The 17722-nt window shown below is 58.3% G+C and overlaps 2 protein-coding genes across 4 annotated transcripts in view; one reads left to right on the top strand and one right to left on the bottom strand.

Moving 5' to 3' along the window:
• Positions 1–10: 10 nt before the first annotated feature.
• On the top strand, positions 11–9394 carry CCNQ (cyclin Q). Of its 2 annotated transcripts, XM_085563561.1 has the most exons (6): positions 11–398; positions 2609–2792; positions 4378–4510; positions 4666–4830; positions 6280–6492; positions 8495–9394. In XM_085563561.1, the coding sequence occupies exons 1-6, from the start codon at positions 296–298 to the stop codon at positions 8753–8755; spliced, it is 1059 nt and encodes a 352-aa protein (XP_085419687.1). In that variant the 5' UTR covers positions 11–295; the 3' UTR covers positions 8756–9394. The 2 variants fall into 2 exon arrangements, with proteins under 2 accessions (XP_085419687.1, XP_085419688.1); XM_085563562.1 differs by lacking the exon at positions 4666–4830.
• A 3302-nt stretch (positions 9395–12696) lies between these two features.
• The window catches only part of ATP2B3 (ATPase plasma membrane Ca2+ transporting 3), a 30564-nt gene continuing 25538 nt past the window's right edge, over positions 12697–17722 (bottom strand). The window contains exons 18-20 of one of the 2 annotated variants that reach the window (XM_085563471.1): positions 17541–17648; positions 14939–15091; positions 12697–13191 (exon numbers count right to left, since the gene is read on the bottom strand). In XM_085563471.1, the coding sequence (XP_085419597.1) occupies positions 12919–13191; positions 14939–15091; positions 17541–17648 (534 nt within the window). In that variant the 3' untranslated portion in view covers positions 12697–12918. The remainder of the gene's footprint in view (positions 13192–14938; positions 15092–17540; positions 17649–17722) is intronic. The other variant, XM_085563470.1, reaches the window with a different exon arrangement.

The following is a 17722-nucleotide window of genomic DNA, read 5'->3' as shown; positions in this document are numbered from 1 at the left end:
CCGCCCCTCTCGCTGATTGGTTCTGCTCCCCTTTCCCCGTCCCTCCTCCGCGCTCTGCGGGGACTCAGCCAATCACGGAGCTTCGCGGCCGAACCGACGCGCGGCATTGGGTGGTGGCGGCGGCGTTTAAGCCACGCCCCCTCCCGGTGCTTCTCGGCCAATGGGAGCGGGCGCGGCGGGCGCGTGACCCCGGAAGCGCCCGGCGCGCGCGCCCCCGTGGCCGCCGCCGCCTCCGGGACCCGCGCGCGGCCTCCGCCGCCCCCGTGACGTCACCGAGGCCTCGAGCGCGCCCGCCATGACGTCACCGACGCGGGCGCTGACGTCACGCGGCCCCCCGGAGCCCGGCGGGGCCGAGGCCCGGGCGCGGTTCCGAACCGCGCGGTTCATCATGGAGGCGGGTGAGGAGGGGGGGGTGTGACGTCATAGCCGGGCGGTGACGTCATCGGGGAGGCGGCCATGGCGTCATGGGGGGGAGCGCGGGGATGGGTGACGTTACGGTGACGCCACGGGGTAGGGAGGGTTGTGGTGTGATGTCATAGTGACGTCATAGCGGGGGGGTAGAAGGGGCGGTCTGGAGCCGAGCTCGGTGACGTCACCGTGACGTCACAGGGGCGCAGCGGGGGTGGGGCCGGATCGGGGACACCCCCCAGGTGAGAGTCACGTGACCCCAGGTGTGACACAGGCGTGACACAGGCGTGACAGGTGTGACATGGGTGTGACACAGGTGTGACACAGAGGTGACATGGGTGTGACACGGGTGTGACAGGTGACACTCAGGTGACACTCAGGTGACACTCAGGTGACCCAGGTGACACAGGTGACACTCAGGTGACCCAGGTGACACTCAGGTGACACTCAGGTGACACCCAGGTGACACTCAGGTGTGTCCCCAGGTGTGAAGCTGGGGCTGGGCTCGGCCGCCCTGGCCACCGCCTGCTCCTCGTTCCACGCGCTGGGTGTGACACGGGTGTGACAGGTGACACTCAGGTGACACTCAGGTGACACAGGTGACACTCAGGTGACACTCAGGTGACACTCAGGTGTGTCCCCAGGTGTGAAGCTGGGGCTGGGCTCGGCCGCCCTGGCCACCGCCTGCTCCTCGTTCCACGCGCTGGGTGTGACACGGGTGTGACAGGTGACACTCAGGTGACACAGGTGACACTCAGGTGACACTCAGGTGACACTCAGGTGACTCAGGTGACACAGGTGACACTCAGGTGACCCAGGTAACACTCAGGTGTGTCCCCAGGTGTGAAGCTGGGTTTGGGCTCGGCCGCCCTGGCCACCGCCTGCTCCTCGTTCCACGCGCTGGGTGTGACACGGGTGCGACAGGTGACACTCAGGTGACACTCAGGTGACACAGGTGACACTCAGGTGACACTCAGGTGACAATCAGGTGACCCAGGTGACCCAGGTGACACTCAGGTGACACTCAGGTGACACTCAGGTGTGTCCCCAGGTGTGAAGCTGGGGCTGGGCTCGGCCGCCCTGGCCACTGCCTGCTCCTCGTTCCACGCGCTGGGTGTGACACGGGTGTGACAGGTGACACAGGTGACACTCAGGTGACACAGGTGACACTCAGGGGACACAGGTGACACTCAGGTGACACTCAGGTGACACTCAGGTGACACTCAGGTGACCCAGGTGACACAGGTGACACTCAGGTGACACTCAGGTGTGTCCCCAGGTGTGAAGCTGGGGTTGGGCTCGGCCGCCCTGGCCACCGCCTGCTCCTCGTTCCACGCGCTGGGTGTGACACGGGTGTGACAGGTGACACTCAGGTGACCCAGGTGACACTCAGGTGACACTCAGGTGACACTCAGGTGTGTCCCCAGGTGTGAAGCTGGGGCTGGGCTCGGCCGCCCTGGCCACCGCCTGCTCCTCGTTCCACGCGCTGGGTGTGACACGGGTGTGACAGGTGACACTCAGGTGACACTCAGGTGACCCAGGTGACACTCAGGTGACACTCAGGTGACACTCAGGTGTGTCCCCAGGTGTGAAGCTGGGTTTGGGCTCGGCCGCCCTGGCCACCGCCTGCTCCTCGTTCCACGCGCTGGGTGTGACACGGGTGTGACAGGTGACACTCAGGTGACACTCAGGTGACACTCAGGTGACCCAGGTGACCCAGGTGACACTCAGGTGACCCAGGTGACACTCAGGTGTGTCCCCAGGTGTGAAGCTGGGTTTGGGCTCGGCCGCCCTGGCCACCGCCTGCTCCTCGTTCCACGCGCTGGGTGTGACACGGGTGTGACAGGTGACACTCAGGTGACACTCAGGTGACACTCAGGTGACACTCAGGTGTGTCCCCAGGTGTGAAGCTGGGGCTGGGCTCGGCCGCCCTGGCCACCGCCTGCTCCTCGTTCCACGCGCTGGGTGTGACACGGGTGTGACAGGTGACACTCAGGTGACACTCAGGTGACACTCAGGTGACACTCAGGTGACACTCAGGTGTGTCCCCAGGTGTGAAGCTGGGTTTGGGCTCGGCCGCCCTGGCCACCGCCTGCTCCTCGTTCCACGCGCTGGGTGTGACACGGGTGTGACAGGTGACACTCAGGTGACACTCAGGTGACCCAGATGACACTCAGGTGACACTCAGGTGTGTCCCCAGGTGTGAAGCTGGGTTTGGGCTCGGCCGCCCTGGCCACCGCCTGCTCCTCGTTCCACGCGCTGGCGGCGGCGGCGCCGGGCCTGGCCCGCGAGCGCCTCCTGGCGGCCGCGGCCGCGCTCTTCGTGGCCGCCAAGGCGCAGGGCACCCCCCGGAGAGCGCGCGACGTGCTCAACGTCACCCTCAGGTAAAGGACCCCTAAATCACACCTGGGACCCCCAAAATCACACCCGGGACCCCCCAAATCACACCTGGGACCCCCAAAATCACCCCAAATCACACCTGGGACTCCCAAAATCACACCTGGCACCCTCAAAATCACACCTGGGACCCTCAAAATCACGCCAAATCACACCTGGGACCCCCAAAATCACACCTGGCACCCTCAAAATCACACCTGGGACCCTCAAAATCACCCCAAATCACCCAAAATCAGCTCAACGTCACCCTCAGGTAAAGGACCCTCAAAATCACCCCAAATCACCCCAAAATCACACCTGGGACCCTCAAAATCACCCCAAATCACCCAAAATCAGCTCAACATCACCCTCAGGTAAAGGACCCCCAAAATCACCCCAAATCACCCCAAAATCACACCTGGGACCCCCAAAATCACCCCAAATCAGCTCAACGTCACCCTCAGGTAAACCCCCAAATCACCCAAAATCACACCTGGGACTCCCAAAATCACCCCAAATCACCCAAAATCACACCTGGGACTCCCAAAATCACCCCAAATCGCCCCAAATCACACCTGGGACCCCCAAAATCACACCTGGGACCCCCAAAATCACCCCAAATCACCCAAAATCAGCTCAACGTCACCCTCAGGTAAAGGACCCCCAAAATCACCCAAAATCACACCTGGGACCCTCAAATCACACCTGGGACCCCCAAAATCCCCCAAAAAATCAGCTCAACGTCACCCTCAGGTGAGACCAAATCCCCAAAATCAGTTCAACGTCACCCTCAGGTAAAGGACCCCCAAATCACCCAAAATCACACCTGGGACCCCCAAAATCACACCTGGGACCCCCAAATCACACCTGGGACCCCCCAAATCACACCTGGGACTCCCAAAATCACCCCAAATCGCCCCAAATCACACCTGGGACCCCCAAAATCACACCTGGGACCCCCAAAATCCCCCAAAATCAGCTCAACGTCACCCTCAGGTGAGACCAAATCCCAAAATCACACCTGGGACCCCAAAATCCCCCAAATCACCTCAATGTCACCCTCAGGTTAGCCCAAATCCCCAAAAATCACACCAGGTACCCCAAAATCACCTCAGGGAACCCAAAATCACCTCAGGGAGCCCTGAACTGCCCCAGGTAACCTCAAAAATTCCCACAAAAAAACCAAAAAAATCCCCCCAAAACCCCCCAAAATCATTCAACTCCCCTCAAAACCCCCCAAGTCCCCCCAAAATCCCTCAAAATCCGCCAAAAATCCCAACAAAATCCCCCCAAATCACCCAAACCCCCCCAACATTCCAAAACCCCCCAAAAAACCCCCCCAAAAAACCCTCTCAATCCCCCAAAACCCCCCCAAAACCCCCCCAAAACTTGTCAAAATTCCCCCAAATCCCCACAGAATGCCAAAGATCCCCCCAAAACTGCTCTCAAATCCCAGAAAATCCCCCCAAAACCCCTGACCAATCCCCCAAAACCCCACTAAATCCCCCAAGTCCCACCAAAACTCCCCCAAATCCCCCTTAAAATGCCAAAATCCCCCCAAAATTCCCCAAAATGCCCCAAATTCCCCCGCAGGTGTCTCCAGCCCGGCTCGCCGCCCCCGGCCCTGGACGGGAATTTTTGGGCTTTGCGGGACAGCCTGGTGCAGTGCGAGCTGCTGCTGCTGCGGGCGCTGCGCTTCCGGCTGCCCCTGGCGCACCCCCACAAGGTGAGACCCCCCCCCAAATCCCCCCGGGGCCCCCCAAAAAACCCCCAAATTCCGGGACCCCAAAAAACCCCAAAAATTCTACACAAATCCCAAAAATTCCCAAAAAAACCCCCAAATTCTGGCGCTTCCGGCTGCCCCTGGCGCACCCCCACAAGGTGAGACCCCCCCCAAATCACCCCGGGGCCCCCCAAAAAATCCCCAAATTCCGGGACCCCAAAAATCCCAAAAAAACCCCAAAAATTCTACACAAATCCCAAAAATTCCCAAAAAAAACCCCCAAATTCCGGCGCTTCCGGCTGCCCCTGGCGCACCCCCACAAGGTGAGACCCCCCCCCAAATCCCCCCGGGGCACCCCAAAAAATCCCCAAATTCCGGGACCCCAAAAAACCCAAAAAAACCCAAAAAAATTCCCAAAAATCCCAACTCAAACCCACAAAAAAACCCCAAATTCCGGGAACCCAAAAAACCCCCAAATTCCGGGACCCCAAAAACCCTGAAAAAACCCCAAAAATCCAAACTCAAACCCACAAAAAAACCCCAAATTCCAGGACCCCAAAAACCCCAAAAAAACCCCAAAAAAACCCAAAAATTCCAACTCAAACCCCCAAAAAATCCCCAAATTCTGGGAACCCAAAATCCCCGAAAAAACCCAAAAAACCCCAAAAATTCCAACTCAAACCCACAAAAAAACCCCAAATTCCAGGACCCCAAAAAAACCCCAAAAAAACCCAAAAATTCCAACTCAAACCCCCAAAAAATCCCCAAATTCTGGGAACCCAAAAACCCTGAAAAAACCTAAAAAAACCCAAAAATTCCAACTCAAACCCCCAAAAAATCCCCAAATTCTGGGACCCCAAAAACCCCGAAAAAACCCAAAAAAACCCAAAAATTCCAACTCAAACCCACAAAAAATCTCCAAATTCTGGGACCCCAAAAATCCAAAAAAACCCGAAAAAACCCCAAAAATCCCAACTCAAACTCACCAAAAATCCCCAAATTTTTGCCATCTTTTGGGCTATTCTGGGCTGTATTTTTGGGCTATTTTGGGCTGTATTTTTGCCATATTTTGCGCTATTCTGGGCTGTATTTTTGGGCTATTCTGGGCTGTATTTTTGGGCTATTCTGGGCTGTATTTTTGCCATATTCTGGGCTGTATTTTTGCCATCTTTTGGGCTATTCTGGGCTGTATTTTTGCCATATTCTGGGCTGTATTTTTGCCATATTCTGGGCTGTATTTTTGGGCTATTTTGGGCTGTATTTTTGCCATATTTTGGGCTGTATTTTTGGCATCTTTTGGGCTATTCTGGTGCAGGTTTTTTGGCATCTTTTGGGCTATTCTGGGCTGTATTTTTGCCATATTCTGGGCTGTATTTTTGCCATCTTTTGGGCTATTCTGGGCTGTATTTTTGGGCTATTCTGGGCTGTATTTTTGCCATATTTTGGGCTGTATTTTTGCCATCTTTTGGGCTATTTTCGGCTGTATTTTTGCCATATTCTGGGCTGTATTTTTGCCATCTTTTGGGCTATTCTGGGCTGTATTTTTGGCATCTTTTGGGCTATTCTGGGCTGTATTTTTGCCATATTTTGGGCTGTATTTTTGCCATATTTTGGGCTATTTTGGGCTGTATTTTTGGCATCTTTTGGGCTATTCTGGGCTGTATTTTTGGGCTATTCTGGGCTGTATTTTTGCCATCTTTTGCGCTATTCGGGCGCGGTTTTTTGGGTGTTGGGTCTATTTTGGGGAGGGGTCTCTAACCCGTGCCCCCCAGTACCTGCTGCAGTACCTGCTGGCGCTGGGCCGCTGGGCCGGGGGGCCCTGGGGGAGGGTCCCGGGGGTCTCGTGGGCGCTGCTGCGGGACGGGGCCGCGGGGGGGCTGGGCCTGCGCCACCCCCCCCCGCACCTGGCGGCGGCCGCGCTGCACCTGGGCATGGAGCTGTGCGGGCGGGGGGCGCCCCCCGGGACCCCCCCCCGCTGGTGGCAGGTGAGGGGGTCTGGGGAGGGGGCGTTTGGGGGGCGTTTGGGGGGGGGTTGAGGGGGTTTGGGGGGTTTGGGGGGGATTTGAGGGGGTTTGGGGGGGAATTTTTGGGGTTTGGGGGGGTTTTAGGGGGGATTTGTGGGAACCCGGGACCCCCCACTCCTGATATCAGTGGAGGGGATTGTGGGGAGGGGGCTCGGGGGCGTTTGGGGGGGATTTGAGGGGGTTTGGGGGGGATTTGAGGGGATTTTGGGGGGTCCTGGGGAGGGGGTTTGGGGATTTGTGGGGACTCTGGAACCCCTCCACCCCTGGTATCAGAGGAGGGAATTGTGGGGAGGGGACTCGGGGGCGTTTGGGGGGGAATTGAGGGGGTCTGGGGGGATTTGAGGGGGTTTGGGGGGGATTTTGGGGGGGGTTTTGGGGATTTGTGGGGACCCGGGACCCCCCACTCCTGGTATCAGGGGAGGGAATTGTGGGGAGGGGACTCGGGGGCGTTTGGGGGGGAATTGAGGGGGTCTGGGGGGGATTTGAGGGGGTTTGGGGGGTTTTAGAGGGGATTTTGGGGGGGGGTTTTGGGGATTTGTGGGGACTCTGGATCCCCTCCACTCCTGGTATCAGGGGAGGGAATTGTGGGGAGGGGGCTCGGGGGCGTTTGGGGGGGATTTGAGGGGGTTTGGGGGGGTTTTTGGGGATTTGTGGGGACCCGGGACCCCCCACTCCTGATATCAGTGGAGGGAATTGTGGGGAGGGGGCTCGGGGGCGTTTGGCAGGGTTTGAGGGGGTTTGGGGGGGAATTTTTGGGGTTTGGGGGGTTTTAGGGGGGATTTTGGGGGGTCCTGGGGAGGGGGTTTGGGGATTTGTGGGGACTCTGGACCCCCCCCCGCTGGTGGCAGGTGAGGGGATTGTGGGGAGGGGGCGCGGGGGGCGTTTGGGGGGGATTTGAGGGGGTTTGGGGGGGTTTTTGGGGATTTGTGGGGACCCAGGACCCCCCACTCCTGGTATCAGAGGAGGGAATTGTGGGGAGGGGGCTCGGGGGGGTTTGGGGGGGATTTGAGGGGGTTTGGGGGGATTTTTTGGGTTTTAGGGGGATTTTGGGGGGGGATTTGGGGATTTGTGGGGACCCAGGACCCCCCACTCCTGGTATCAGAGGAGGGAATTGTGGGGAGGGGGCTCGGGGAGATTTTGGGGGAGATTTGAGGGGGTCTGGGGGGATTTTTGGGGGGTTTTAGGGGGGATTTAGGGAAATTTTGGGGGGGTTTTAGGGGATTTGTGGGGACTCTGGACCCCCTCCACCCCTGGTGTCAGGGGAGGGGATTGTGGGGAGGGGGCGCGGGGGGCGTTTGGGGGGGGGGTTGAGGGGGTTTGGGGGGATTTGAGGGGATTTGGGGGGGATTTGAGGGGGTTTGGGGGGGATTTTGGGGGGGGATTTGGGGATTTGTGGGGATCCGAGACCCCCCACTCTTGGTATCAGGGGAGGGGATTGTGGGGAGGGGGCTCGGGGGGCGTTTGGGGGGGATTTGAGGGGGTTTGGGGGGATTTTTGGGGTTTTAGTGGGGTTTTGGGGAGGGGGTTTGGGGATTTGTGTGGACCCGGGACCCCCCACTCCTGATATCAGTGGAGGGAATTGTGGGGAGGGGGCTCGGGGGCGTTTGGGGGGGAATTGAGGGGGTCTGGGGGGATTTTTGGGGGGTTTTAGGGGGGATTTAGGGGCATTTTGGGGGGCTTAGGGGATTTGTGGGGACCCGGGACCCCCTCCACCCCTGGTGTCAGTGGAGGGAATTGTGGGGAGGGGGCTCGGGGGGATTTAGGGGGGGTTTGGGGGGGATTCGAGGGGGTTTTAGGGGGGATTTTGGGGGGTCCTGGGGGGGCTTTGAGGGGATTTTTGGGGGGCTTTTGTGGTTTTTGGACGGTCCTGGGATGTTGTGTGGATCCCAGAATTTGGGGAGGGGTCCCGTGGGATTTTGGGGGGATTTTGGGGGGGGGGTCTCAGGGTTACGACCCCCCCCAGGTGCTGAGCCCGGGGTTAACCCCTGCGGCGCTGGAAGGAATCGAGCGGGAGCTGCTGGGGCTCTACAGCCTCGACACCCAAGTGGGGGGAGGGGCCGCGACCCCCGCCCCTCCCCCACCGCCCCCCCCGCTGCCCGAGCCCCCTCCCCACCCCCCCCGCCGACCCCCGCCCCGACTGACTGAGCCCCCTCCCCACAAAAGGACGGACAGACGGAGCCCCCCCTGCCCCCCCCACGGACACAGGGACCCCCCCAGGTCCTGACAGAGCCAGAGACCCCCCCCCAAAAAAAATAACCCCAAAGATGGATGGACGCCCCCCAAAAATAACCCCAAAGATGGATGGACCCCCCCCAAAAATAACCCCAAGATGGATGGACCCCCCCCAAAAATAACCCCAAAGATGGATGGACCCCCCCCAAAAAATAACCCCAACATGGATGGACCCCCCCCAAAAATAACCCCAAGATGGATGGACACCCCCCAAAAAATAACCCTAAAGATGGATGGACCCCCCCCAAAAAATAACCCCAACATGGATGGACCCCCCCCCCAAAAAAATAACCCTAAAGATGGATGGACCCCCCCCAAAAAATAACCCCAAGATGGATGGACCCCTCCCCAAAAATAACCCTAAAGATGGATGGACCCCCCCAAAAAATAACCCCAAGATGGATGGACCCCCCCCCCAAAAAATAACCCCAAGATGGATGGACCCCTCCCCAAAAATAACCCTAAAGATGGATGGACCCCCCCCAAAAAATAACCCCAGAGATGGATGGACCCCCCCCAAAAATAACCCCAGAGATGGATGGATCCCCCCCCAAAAAAATAACCCTAAAGATGGATGGACCCCCCCCAAAAATAACCCTAAAGATGGATGGACCCCCCCCCAAAAAAATAACCCCTAAGATGGATGGACCCCCCCCAAAAATAACCCTAAAGATGGATGGACCCCCCCCCAAAAATAACCCCAAGATGGATGGACCCCCCCCAAAAATAACCCCAAAAATGGATGGACCCCCCCCAAAAAATAACCCCAAAGATGGATGGACCCCCCCCCAAAAAAATAACCCCAGAGATGGATGGACCCCCCCCAAAAATAACCCCAAAAATGGATGGACCCCCCCCAAAAATAACCCCAAAGATGGATGGACCCCCCCCAAAAAATAACCCTAAAGATGGATGGACCCCCCCCCAAAAATAACCCTAAAGATGGATGGACCCCCCCCCAAAATAACCCTAAAGATGGATGGACCCCCCCCCAAAAATAACCCCAAGATGGATGGACCCCCCCCAAAAATAATCCTAAAGATGGATGGACCCCCCCCCCAAAAAAATAATCCCAAAGATGGATGGACCCCCCCCCAAAAAAATAACCCTAAAGATGGATGGACCCCCCCCCCAAAAATAACCCCAGAAATGGATGGACCCCCCCCCCAAAAATAACCCCAAAGATGGATGGACCCCCCCCCAAAAAAATAACCCCAAAGATGGATGGACCCCCCCAAAAATAACCCTAAATATGGATGGACCCCCCCCCAAAAAAATAACCCTAAATATGGATGGACCCCCCCCCAAAAAAATAACCCCAAAGATGGATGGACCCCCCCCCAAAAAAATAACCCCAAAATTGATGGACCCCCCCCCCAAAAAAATAACCCTAAAGATGGATGGGACCCCCCCCCCCAAAAAAATAACCCTAAAGATGGATGGGACCCCCCCCCCAAAAAAATAACCCTAAAGATGGATGGACCCCCCCCCAAAAAATAACCCTAAAGATGGATGGACCCCCCCCAAAAATAACCCCAGAGATGGATGGACCCCCCCCAAAAATAATCCTAAAGATGGATGGACCCCCCCCAAAATAACCCCAAAGATGGATGGACCCCCCCCAAAAAAATAACCCCAAAGATGGATGGACCCCCCCCAAAAATAACCCTAAAGATGGATGGACCCCCCCCAAAAATAACCCCAAGATGGATGGACCCCCCCCCAAAATAACCCCAGAGATGGATGGACCCCCCCCCAAAATAACCCCAAAGATGGATGGACCCCCCCCAAAAATAACCCTAAAGATGGATGGACCCCCCCCAAAAATAACCCCAAAGATGGATGGACCCCCCCCAAAATAACCCCAGAGATGGATGGACCCCCCCCAAAAATAACCCTAAAGATGGATGGACCCCCCCCAAAAAAAAATCCCACATAGAGACAGGGACTCTGCCCCCCCCCAAATTTCCCCCCCAAAATTCAGAAAGAACCCCCCCAAAAAATCCTCTCTCCTTGACAGATCTTGAGACCCCCCCCCCCAAAAAAAAAAAGCCTGGACCGAGAGACCCCCCCCCCAAAAAAAAACCCCAAAACAGACAATCCCCCCCCCCAAAAAAAAACCCTCATGGACCCCCCAAAAAACCCCCCCTGGACAGAGAGACCCCCCCCAAAAACCTCATGGACCCCCCCCCAAAAAACAACCCCATGGACCCCCCAAAAAACCCCCCCTGGACAGAGAGACCCCCCCCCAAAAAACCTCATGGACCCCCCCCCAAAAAACCCCCCTGGACAGAGAGACCCCCCCCCAAAAAAACCTCATGGACCCCCCCAAAAAAAAACCCAGACCCCCCCCCCCAAAATCTCCCTCCCAACCCCCCCAGGACCCCTCCCCAAATTCGCCCCCCCCCCAAATAAACCACAGCCCCCCCTCAGCCTCGGCCGTGTTTAATTCCCGCGGGGGGGGGGGCGCACACGAGGGGGGGTCCCGGCCTCGTGCGCCCCCTCCCCAAATAAATAATTACATCGATTAAACCCCAATAAATTAATTAATGAAGTGAATTCAACCACCCCCAACCCTGCTGTGCCCCCTCCCCAAAATAAAACATGGCTTATGGGGGGGGGGGGGGGTCCCCAATTTTGGGGGGGGGGTCCCAATTTGGGGAGGGGTCCCCAGTGTGAAGGGGGGGTTCACAATTTGGGGGGGAGTGTCCATAATTTGAGGGGGGGTCCCCAATTTGGGAGGGGTCCCTCAATTTTAAATGGGGGGTGGTCTCGAATTTGGGCAGGGTCTCCAATTTGAGGAGGGGTCCCCAATTTAAAATGGGAGGGGTCGCCAATATGAGGGAGGATCCACAATTTGGGGGGGGGGGGTCCCCAATTTCAAAGTGGGAGGGGTCTGCAATTTTAAAGGGGAATCCCAAATTTGGGGAGGGGTCCCCCAATTTAAAAGGGGCACAATTTGAGGGGGGGGTCCCCAATTTGAGGGGGGGTCCCCAATTTGGGGTCGGGGTCCCCAATTTTAAAGGGGGGTGTCCCCAATTTGGGGTGGGGGTCCCCAATTTGAAAGGGACCCAAATTTGAGGGGGGGTCCCTAATTTAAAAGGTACCAAATATGAGGGGGGGTCCCCAATTTTAAAGGGGGAGCCCCAATTTAAAATGGGAGGGATCCCCAATTTGGGGTGGGGTCCCCCAATTTAAAAGTGACCCAATTTGGGGGGGGGTCCGCAATTTGGGGTGGGGGTCCCCAATTTAAAAGTGACCCAATTTGATGGGGGGGTCCCCAATTTGAGGGGGGGGCCCTAATCTGCAGAGGGGGTCCCCAATTTAAAAGTGACCCAATTTGATGGGGGTCCCCAATTTGAGGGGGGTCCCCAATTTAAAAGTGACCCAATTTGATGGGGGGGTCCCCAATTTGAGGGGGGGTCCCCAATCTGAGGAGGGGGTCCCCAATTTAAAAGTTACCCAATAAGAGGGGGGTCCCCAATTTGAGGGGGGTCCCCAATCTGAGGAGGGGGTCCCCAATTTAAAAGTGACCCAATTTGAGGGGGGGTCCCCAATTTGAGGGGGGTCCCCAATCTGAGGAGGGGGTCCCCAATTTAAAAGTGACCCAATTTGAGGGGGGGTTCCCAATTTGGGGTGGGGGTCCCCAATCTGAGGGGGGTCCCCCAATTTAAAAGTGACCCAATCTGAGGGGGGGTCCCCAATCTGAGGGGGGGTCCCCAATTTGGGGTGGGGGTCCCCAATTTAAAAGTGACCCAATCTGAGGGGGGGTCCCCAATTTGGGGTGGGGGTCCCCAATTTAAAAGTGACCCAATCTGAGGGGGGGGGTCCCCAATTTAAAAGTGACCCAATCTGAGGGGGAGTCCCCAATTTGGGGTGGGGGTCCCCAATTTAAAAGTGACCCAATTTGGGGTGGGGGCCCCCAATCTGAGCGTGGGTCCCCAATTTAAAAGTGACCCAATCTGCGGAGGGGATCCCAAATTTGGGGTGGGGGTCCCCAATTTACAAGTGACCCAATCTGGGGGGGGGTCCCCAATTTGGGGTGGGGGTCCCCAATTTAAAACTGACCCAATCTGAGGGGGGGTCCCCAATTTAAAACTGACCCAATCTGGGGGGGGTCCCCAATTTGGGGAGGATTTTGGGGGTCCCCCCCGGTCACAGCGAGGTCTCGAGGCTGTGGAGGCGCCCGGGGGGGGCCCCGTGGTTGTTGTTGCGATTTGGGGGGGGGGCGCGGATGGGGGGGGCCTCGCTCTCGGCGTCGGTGTCGTCGATCAGGGGGATGTCCCTGGTGTCCCCAAAAATCAGCTCGGCGTGGGGGGGCACCCCGAAAGGACCCCCCCCCCCGAGGATGCCCAGGGGAGGGTCCGGCCGGGGCAGGGGGGGAGGACCCCCCCCCAAATTGCTGCGGAAGGCGCGGACCACCCGCATCTGGAGGGGGAAATTGAGGGGGGGGGATGCACCCCCCAAAAATAGGGAGTGACCCCCCCCCAAAAAAAAAAATCCCCCGCAGAAAAAATCCTGAAATTTAAAAAAATTCCCAAAAAAAAAAACTACCCCAAAAAAATCCCATCCTGAAATAATCCCCCCGCCCCAAAAAAATCCCCCCCAAAAAATATCCCCACACATAAAAAAATCACCCCACCCAATAAAAAAACACCTAAAAAAACTCCCCACCCCAAAAAAAAACACCCTAAAAAAATCCCCCCACCCAAAAAAAAACCCATCCTGAAATAATCCCCCCACCCAAAAAAAACCCCATCCTGAAATAATCCCCCCGCCCCAAAAAAATCCCCCAAAAATATCCCCACGCACAAAGAAATCCCCCCACCCAATAAAAAATCACCTAAAAAAACTCCCCACCCCAAAAAAAACCACACAAAAAAATCTCCCCACCCCAAAAAAAAAAAACCACCCAAAAAAATCCCCCCACCCAAAAAAAAACCCATCCTGAAATAATCCCCCCGCCCCAAAAAAATCCCCCCAAAAATATCCCCACACACAAAAAAATCCCCCCACCCAATAAAAAAACACCTAAAAAAATCTCCCCACCCAAAAAAAAAAACCACCCAAAAAAATCCCCCCACCCAAAAAAAACCCATCCTGAAATAATCCCCCCGCCCCAAAAAAATCCCCCAAAAATATCCCCACGCACAAAGAAATCCCCCCACCCAATAAAAAATCACCTAAAAAAACTCCCCACCCCAAAAAAAAAAACACCCAAAAAAATCCCCCCACCCAATAAAAAAACACCTAAAAAATCTCCCCACCCAAAAAAAAAACACACAAAAAAATCCCCCCCACCCAAAAAAAAACCCATCCCGAAATAATCCCCCCGCCCCAAAAAAATCCCCCCAAAAATATCCCCACACACAAAAATATCCCCCCACCCAATAAAAAAACCCATCCGAAAAATCCCGCCTTAAAAAATCCTCCCACCCAAAAAAATCCCCCCACCCAAAAAAAAAAAATCCCAAAAAATCCCCCCACTTAAAAAAAAAAACCATCCTGAAAAATCCCCCCCCCAAAAAAAATCCCCCTCCAAAAATCCCTCACAAAAAAAATCCCGAAATTTTAAAAAAAAATTTTAAAAAAATCCCCCCAGCCAAAAAAACACCATCCCAAAAAAATCCCCCCACCCAAAAAACCATCCCAAAAAATCCCCCCACCCAAAAAAGAAACATCCCAAAAAAGCCTCCCCACCCAAAAAATCCCCCCACCCAAAAATATTCCCCACTCAAAATTTTTTTGGATTTTACCCAAATTTTGGGATTAAAAGGGAAATTTTGGGTTGGGGGACAAAAGACCCCAAAACCCCCCAAAATCCTCCCCTAAAAGACCCAAAAAATCCCATTTTCCCCGTGGAAATTGCCCAAATTTGGGGATATTTTCCTTGAATTTTAGGGTTTTTTCCCCGAATTTTGGGTTTTTTCCCCAAATTTTGGAATAAAAAGGGAAATTTGGGGTTGGGGGACAGGACAACCCAAAATCCTCTCCTAAAAGACCCCAAAACTCCCATTTTCCCCCTGGGAACTGCCCAAATTTGGGGATATTTTTGTTGAATTTTCGGGTTTTTTCCCCGAATTTTGGGTTTTTTTCCCCCGGATTTTGGGATTTCCCCCCGAATTCCGGGCTGCAGGCGGGAAGGGGGGTGGGGTTATTTGGGGAGGGGTCTCACCTGGGTCTGGACGCGGCTCAGGCCCCGCACCCACAGCACCTTCCCCCGGCGCAGCTCGGCCGCGTCCGGCTCCCCCCGGGCCCCGGAGCGCTCCGGCCACGGAGCCCCCGCGGCAGCGGGACAGCGCGGCCCGCCCGGGACGCACAGCAGCACCTGGGGACAGTGGGGACAGTGGGGACACCCTGGGGACAGCCCGGGACACACAGCAGCACCTGGGGACAATTGGGGACAGTGGGGACACCCTGGGGACAGCCCGGGACACACAGCAGCACCTGGGGACAGACAGGGGACAGACAGGGGACAGTGGGGACACACAGCAGCACCTGGGGACAGTGGGGACAGACAGGGGACAGTGGGGACAGCCCGGGACACACAGCAGCACCTGGGGACAATTGGGACAGGGACAGTGGGGACAGTGGGGACACACAGCAGCACCTGGGGACAGTGGGGACAGTGGGGACACCCTGGGGACAGCGCGGCCCGCCCGGGACACACAGCAGCACCTGGGGACAGTGGGGACAGTGGGGACACCCTGGGGACAGCGCGGCCCGCCCGGGACACACAGCAGCACCTGGGGACAGGGACAGGGACAGTGGGGACACCCTGGGGACAGCGCGGCCCGCCCGGGACACACAGCAGCACCTGGGGACAGGGACAGTGGGGACAGTGGGGACACACAGCAGCACCTGGGGACAGGGACAGGGACAGTGGGGACAGTGGGGACACACAGCAGCACCTGGGGACAATTGGGGACAGTGGGGACAGTGGGGACACACAGCAGCACCTGGGGACAGTGGGGACAGACAGGGGACAGTGGGGACACACAGCAGCACCTGGGGACAGACAGGGACAGACAGGGGACAGTGGGGACACCCTGGGGACAGCGCGGCCCGCCCGGGACACACAGCAGCACCTGGGGACAATTGGGACAGTGGGGACACCCTGGGGACAGCCCGGGACAGCCCGGGACACACAGCAGCACCTGGGGACAGTGGGGACAGACAGGGGACAGTGGGGACACACAGCAGCACCTGGGGACAGTGGGGACAGTGGGGACACCCTGGGGACAGCCCGGGACACACAGCAGCACCTGGGGACAATTGGGGACAGTGGGGACACCCTGGGGACAGCCCGGGACACACAGCAGCACCTGGGGACAGTGGGGACAGACAGGGGACACCCTGGGGACAGCCCGGGACACACAGCAGCACCTGGGGACAGTGGGGACAGACAGGGGACACCCTGGGGACAGCCCGGGACACACAGCAGCACCTGGGGACAGTGGGGACAGACAGGGGACAGTGGGGACACACAGCAGCACCTGGGGACAGCGACAGGGACAGGGGGACAGGGGGACACCCTGGGGACAGCACAGCCCCCCCGGGACACACAGCAGCACCTGGGGACAGGGACAGGGACAGTGGGGACACCCTGGGGACAGTGGGGACACCCCGGGACACACAGCAGCACCTGGGGACAGTGGGGACAGTGGGGACAGCGGGGACACACAGCAGCACCTGGGGACGGGGGGACACCCTGGGGTCAGTGGGGTCACCCTGGGCACAGCCCGGGGTCAGGGGGGACAGGGACGCTGGGTGTCCCTTGGGTGGGGGTCCTGTGGGCCTGGGGACCCTCCAGGTGGGTGGGGACCCTCCAGGTGAGTGGGGGTCCCCAGGCGGGTTGGGGGGTCCCCGGTGGGCGGGGCTCCCCGGGTGTGTGTGGGGGTCTCCAGGTGGGTGGGGGTCCCCAGGTGGGTGGGAGTCCCCAGGTGGGCGGGGTCCCCAGGTGAGTGGAGGGTCCCCAGGTGGGTGGGGGTCTCCAGGTGGGTGGGGGTCTCCAGGTGTGTGTGGGGGTCTCCAGGTGGGCGGGGGTCTCCAGGTGGGCGGGGTCCCCAGGTGTGTGTGGGGGTCTCCAGGTGGGCGGGGTCCCCAGGTAGGTGGGGGTCCCCAGATGACTGGGGGGTCTCCAGGTGCGTGGGGGTCCCCAGGTGGGCGGGGTCCCCAGGTGTGTGTGGGGGTCTCCAGGTGGGTGTGGGTCCCCAGGTGGGCGGGGGTCTCCAGGTGGGTGGGGTCTCCAGGTGGGTGGGGGTCCCCAGGTGAGTGGAGGGTCCCCAGGTGAGTGGGGGGTCCCCAGGTGGGTGGGGGTCTCCAGGTGTGTGTGGGGGTCTCCAGGTGAGTGGGGGGTCCCCAGGTGGGTGGGGGTCTCCAGGTGAGTGGGGGTCTCCAGGTGTGTGTGTGGGTCTCCAGGTGTGTGTGGGGTCTCCAGGTGGGTGGGGGTCCCCAGGTGGGTGGGGGTCTCCAGGTGTGTGTGGGGTCCCCAGGTGGGTGTGGGGTCTCCAGGTGTGTGTGTGGGTCTCCAGGTGTGTGTGGGGTCTCCAGGTGGGTGGGGGTCCCCAGGTGGGTGGGGGTCTCCAGGTGTGTGTGGGGTCCCCAGGTGGGTGTGGGGTCTCCAGGTGTGTGTGGGGTCTCCAGGTGGGTGGGGGTCTCCAGGTGTGTGTGTGGGGGTCTCCAGGTGGGTGGGGGTCTCCAGGTGTGTGTGGGGTCCCCAGGTGGGTGGGGGTCCCCAGGTGGGTGGGGGTCTCCAGGTGGGCGGGGCTCCGTACCTGGCCCCAGACCAGCTCCCCCACGCCCACGAAGAGGCACCAGAGCCACTGCTCAGCGCTGAGGGGGGAGCAGCTGAACGGCTTCCCCCCGAACTGCACGATCAGCACCTGGGGACACGGGGGACATCGGGGGACACTGGGGTCACACACCCCCCCCGGCCACCCCCGTGTCCCCCCGTGTC

This window comes from Lonchura striata, chromosome 31, assembly GCF_050655825.1.
Source record: "Lonchura striata isolate lonStrDom1 chromosome 31, ASM5065582v1, whole genome shotgun sequence".
In the NCBI taxonomy this organism is placed as follows: Eukaryota; Metazoa; Chordata; class Aves; order Passeriformes; family Estrildidae; genus Lonchura; species Lonchura striata.
The sequence above is the reverse complement of the archived record's forward strand: the minus strand, read 5'-3'. Positions and strand labels throughout refer to the sequence as shown.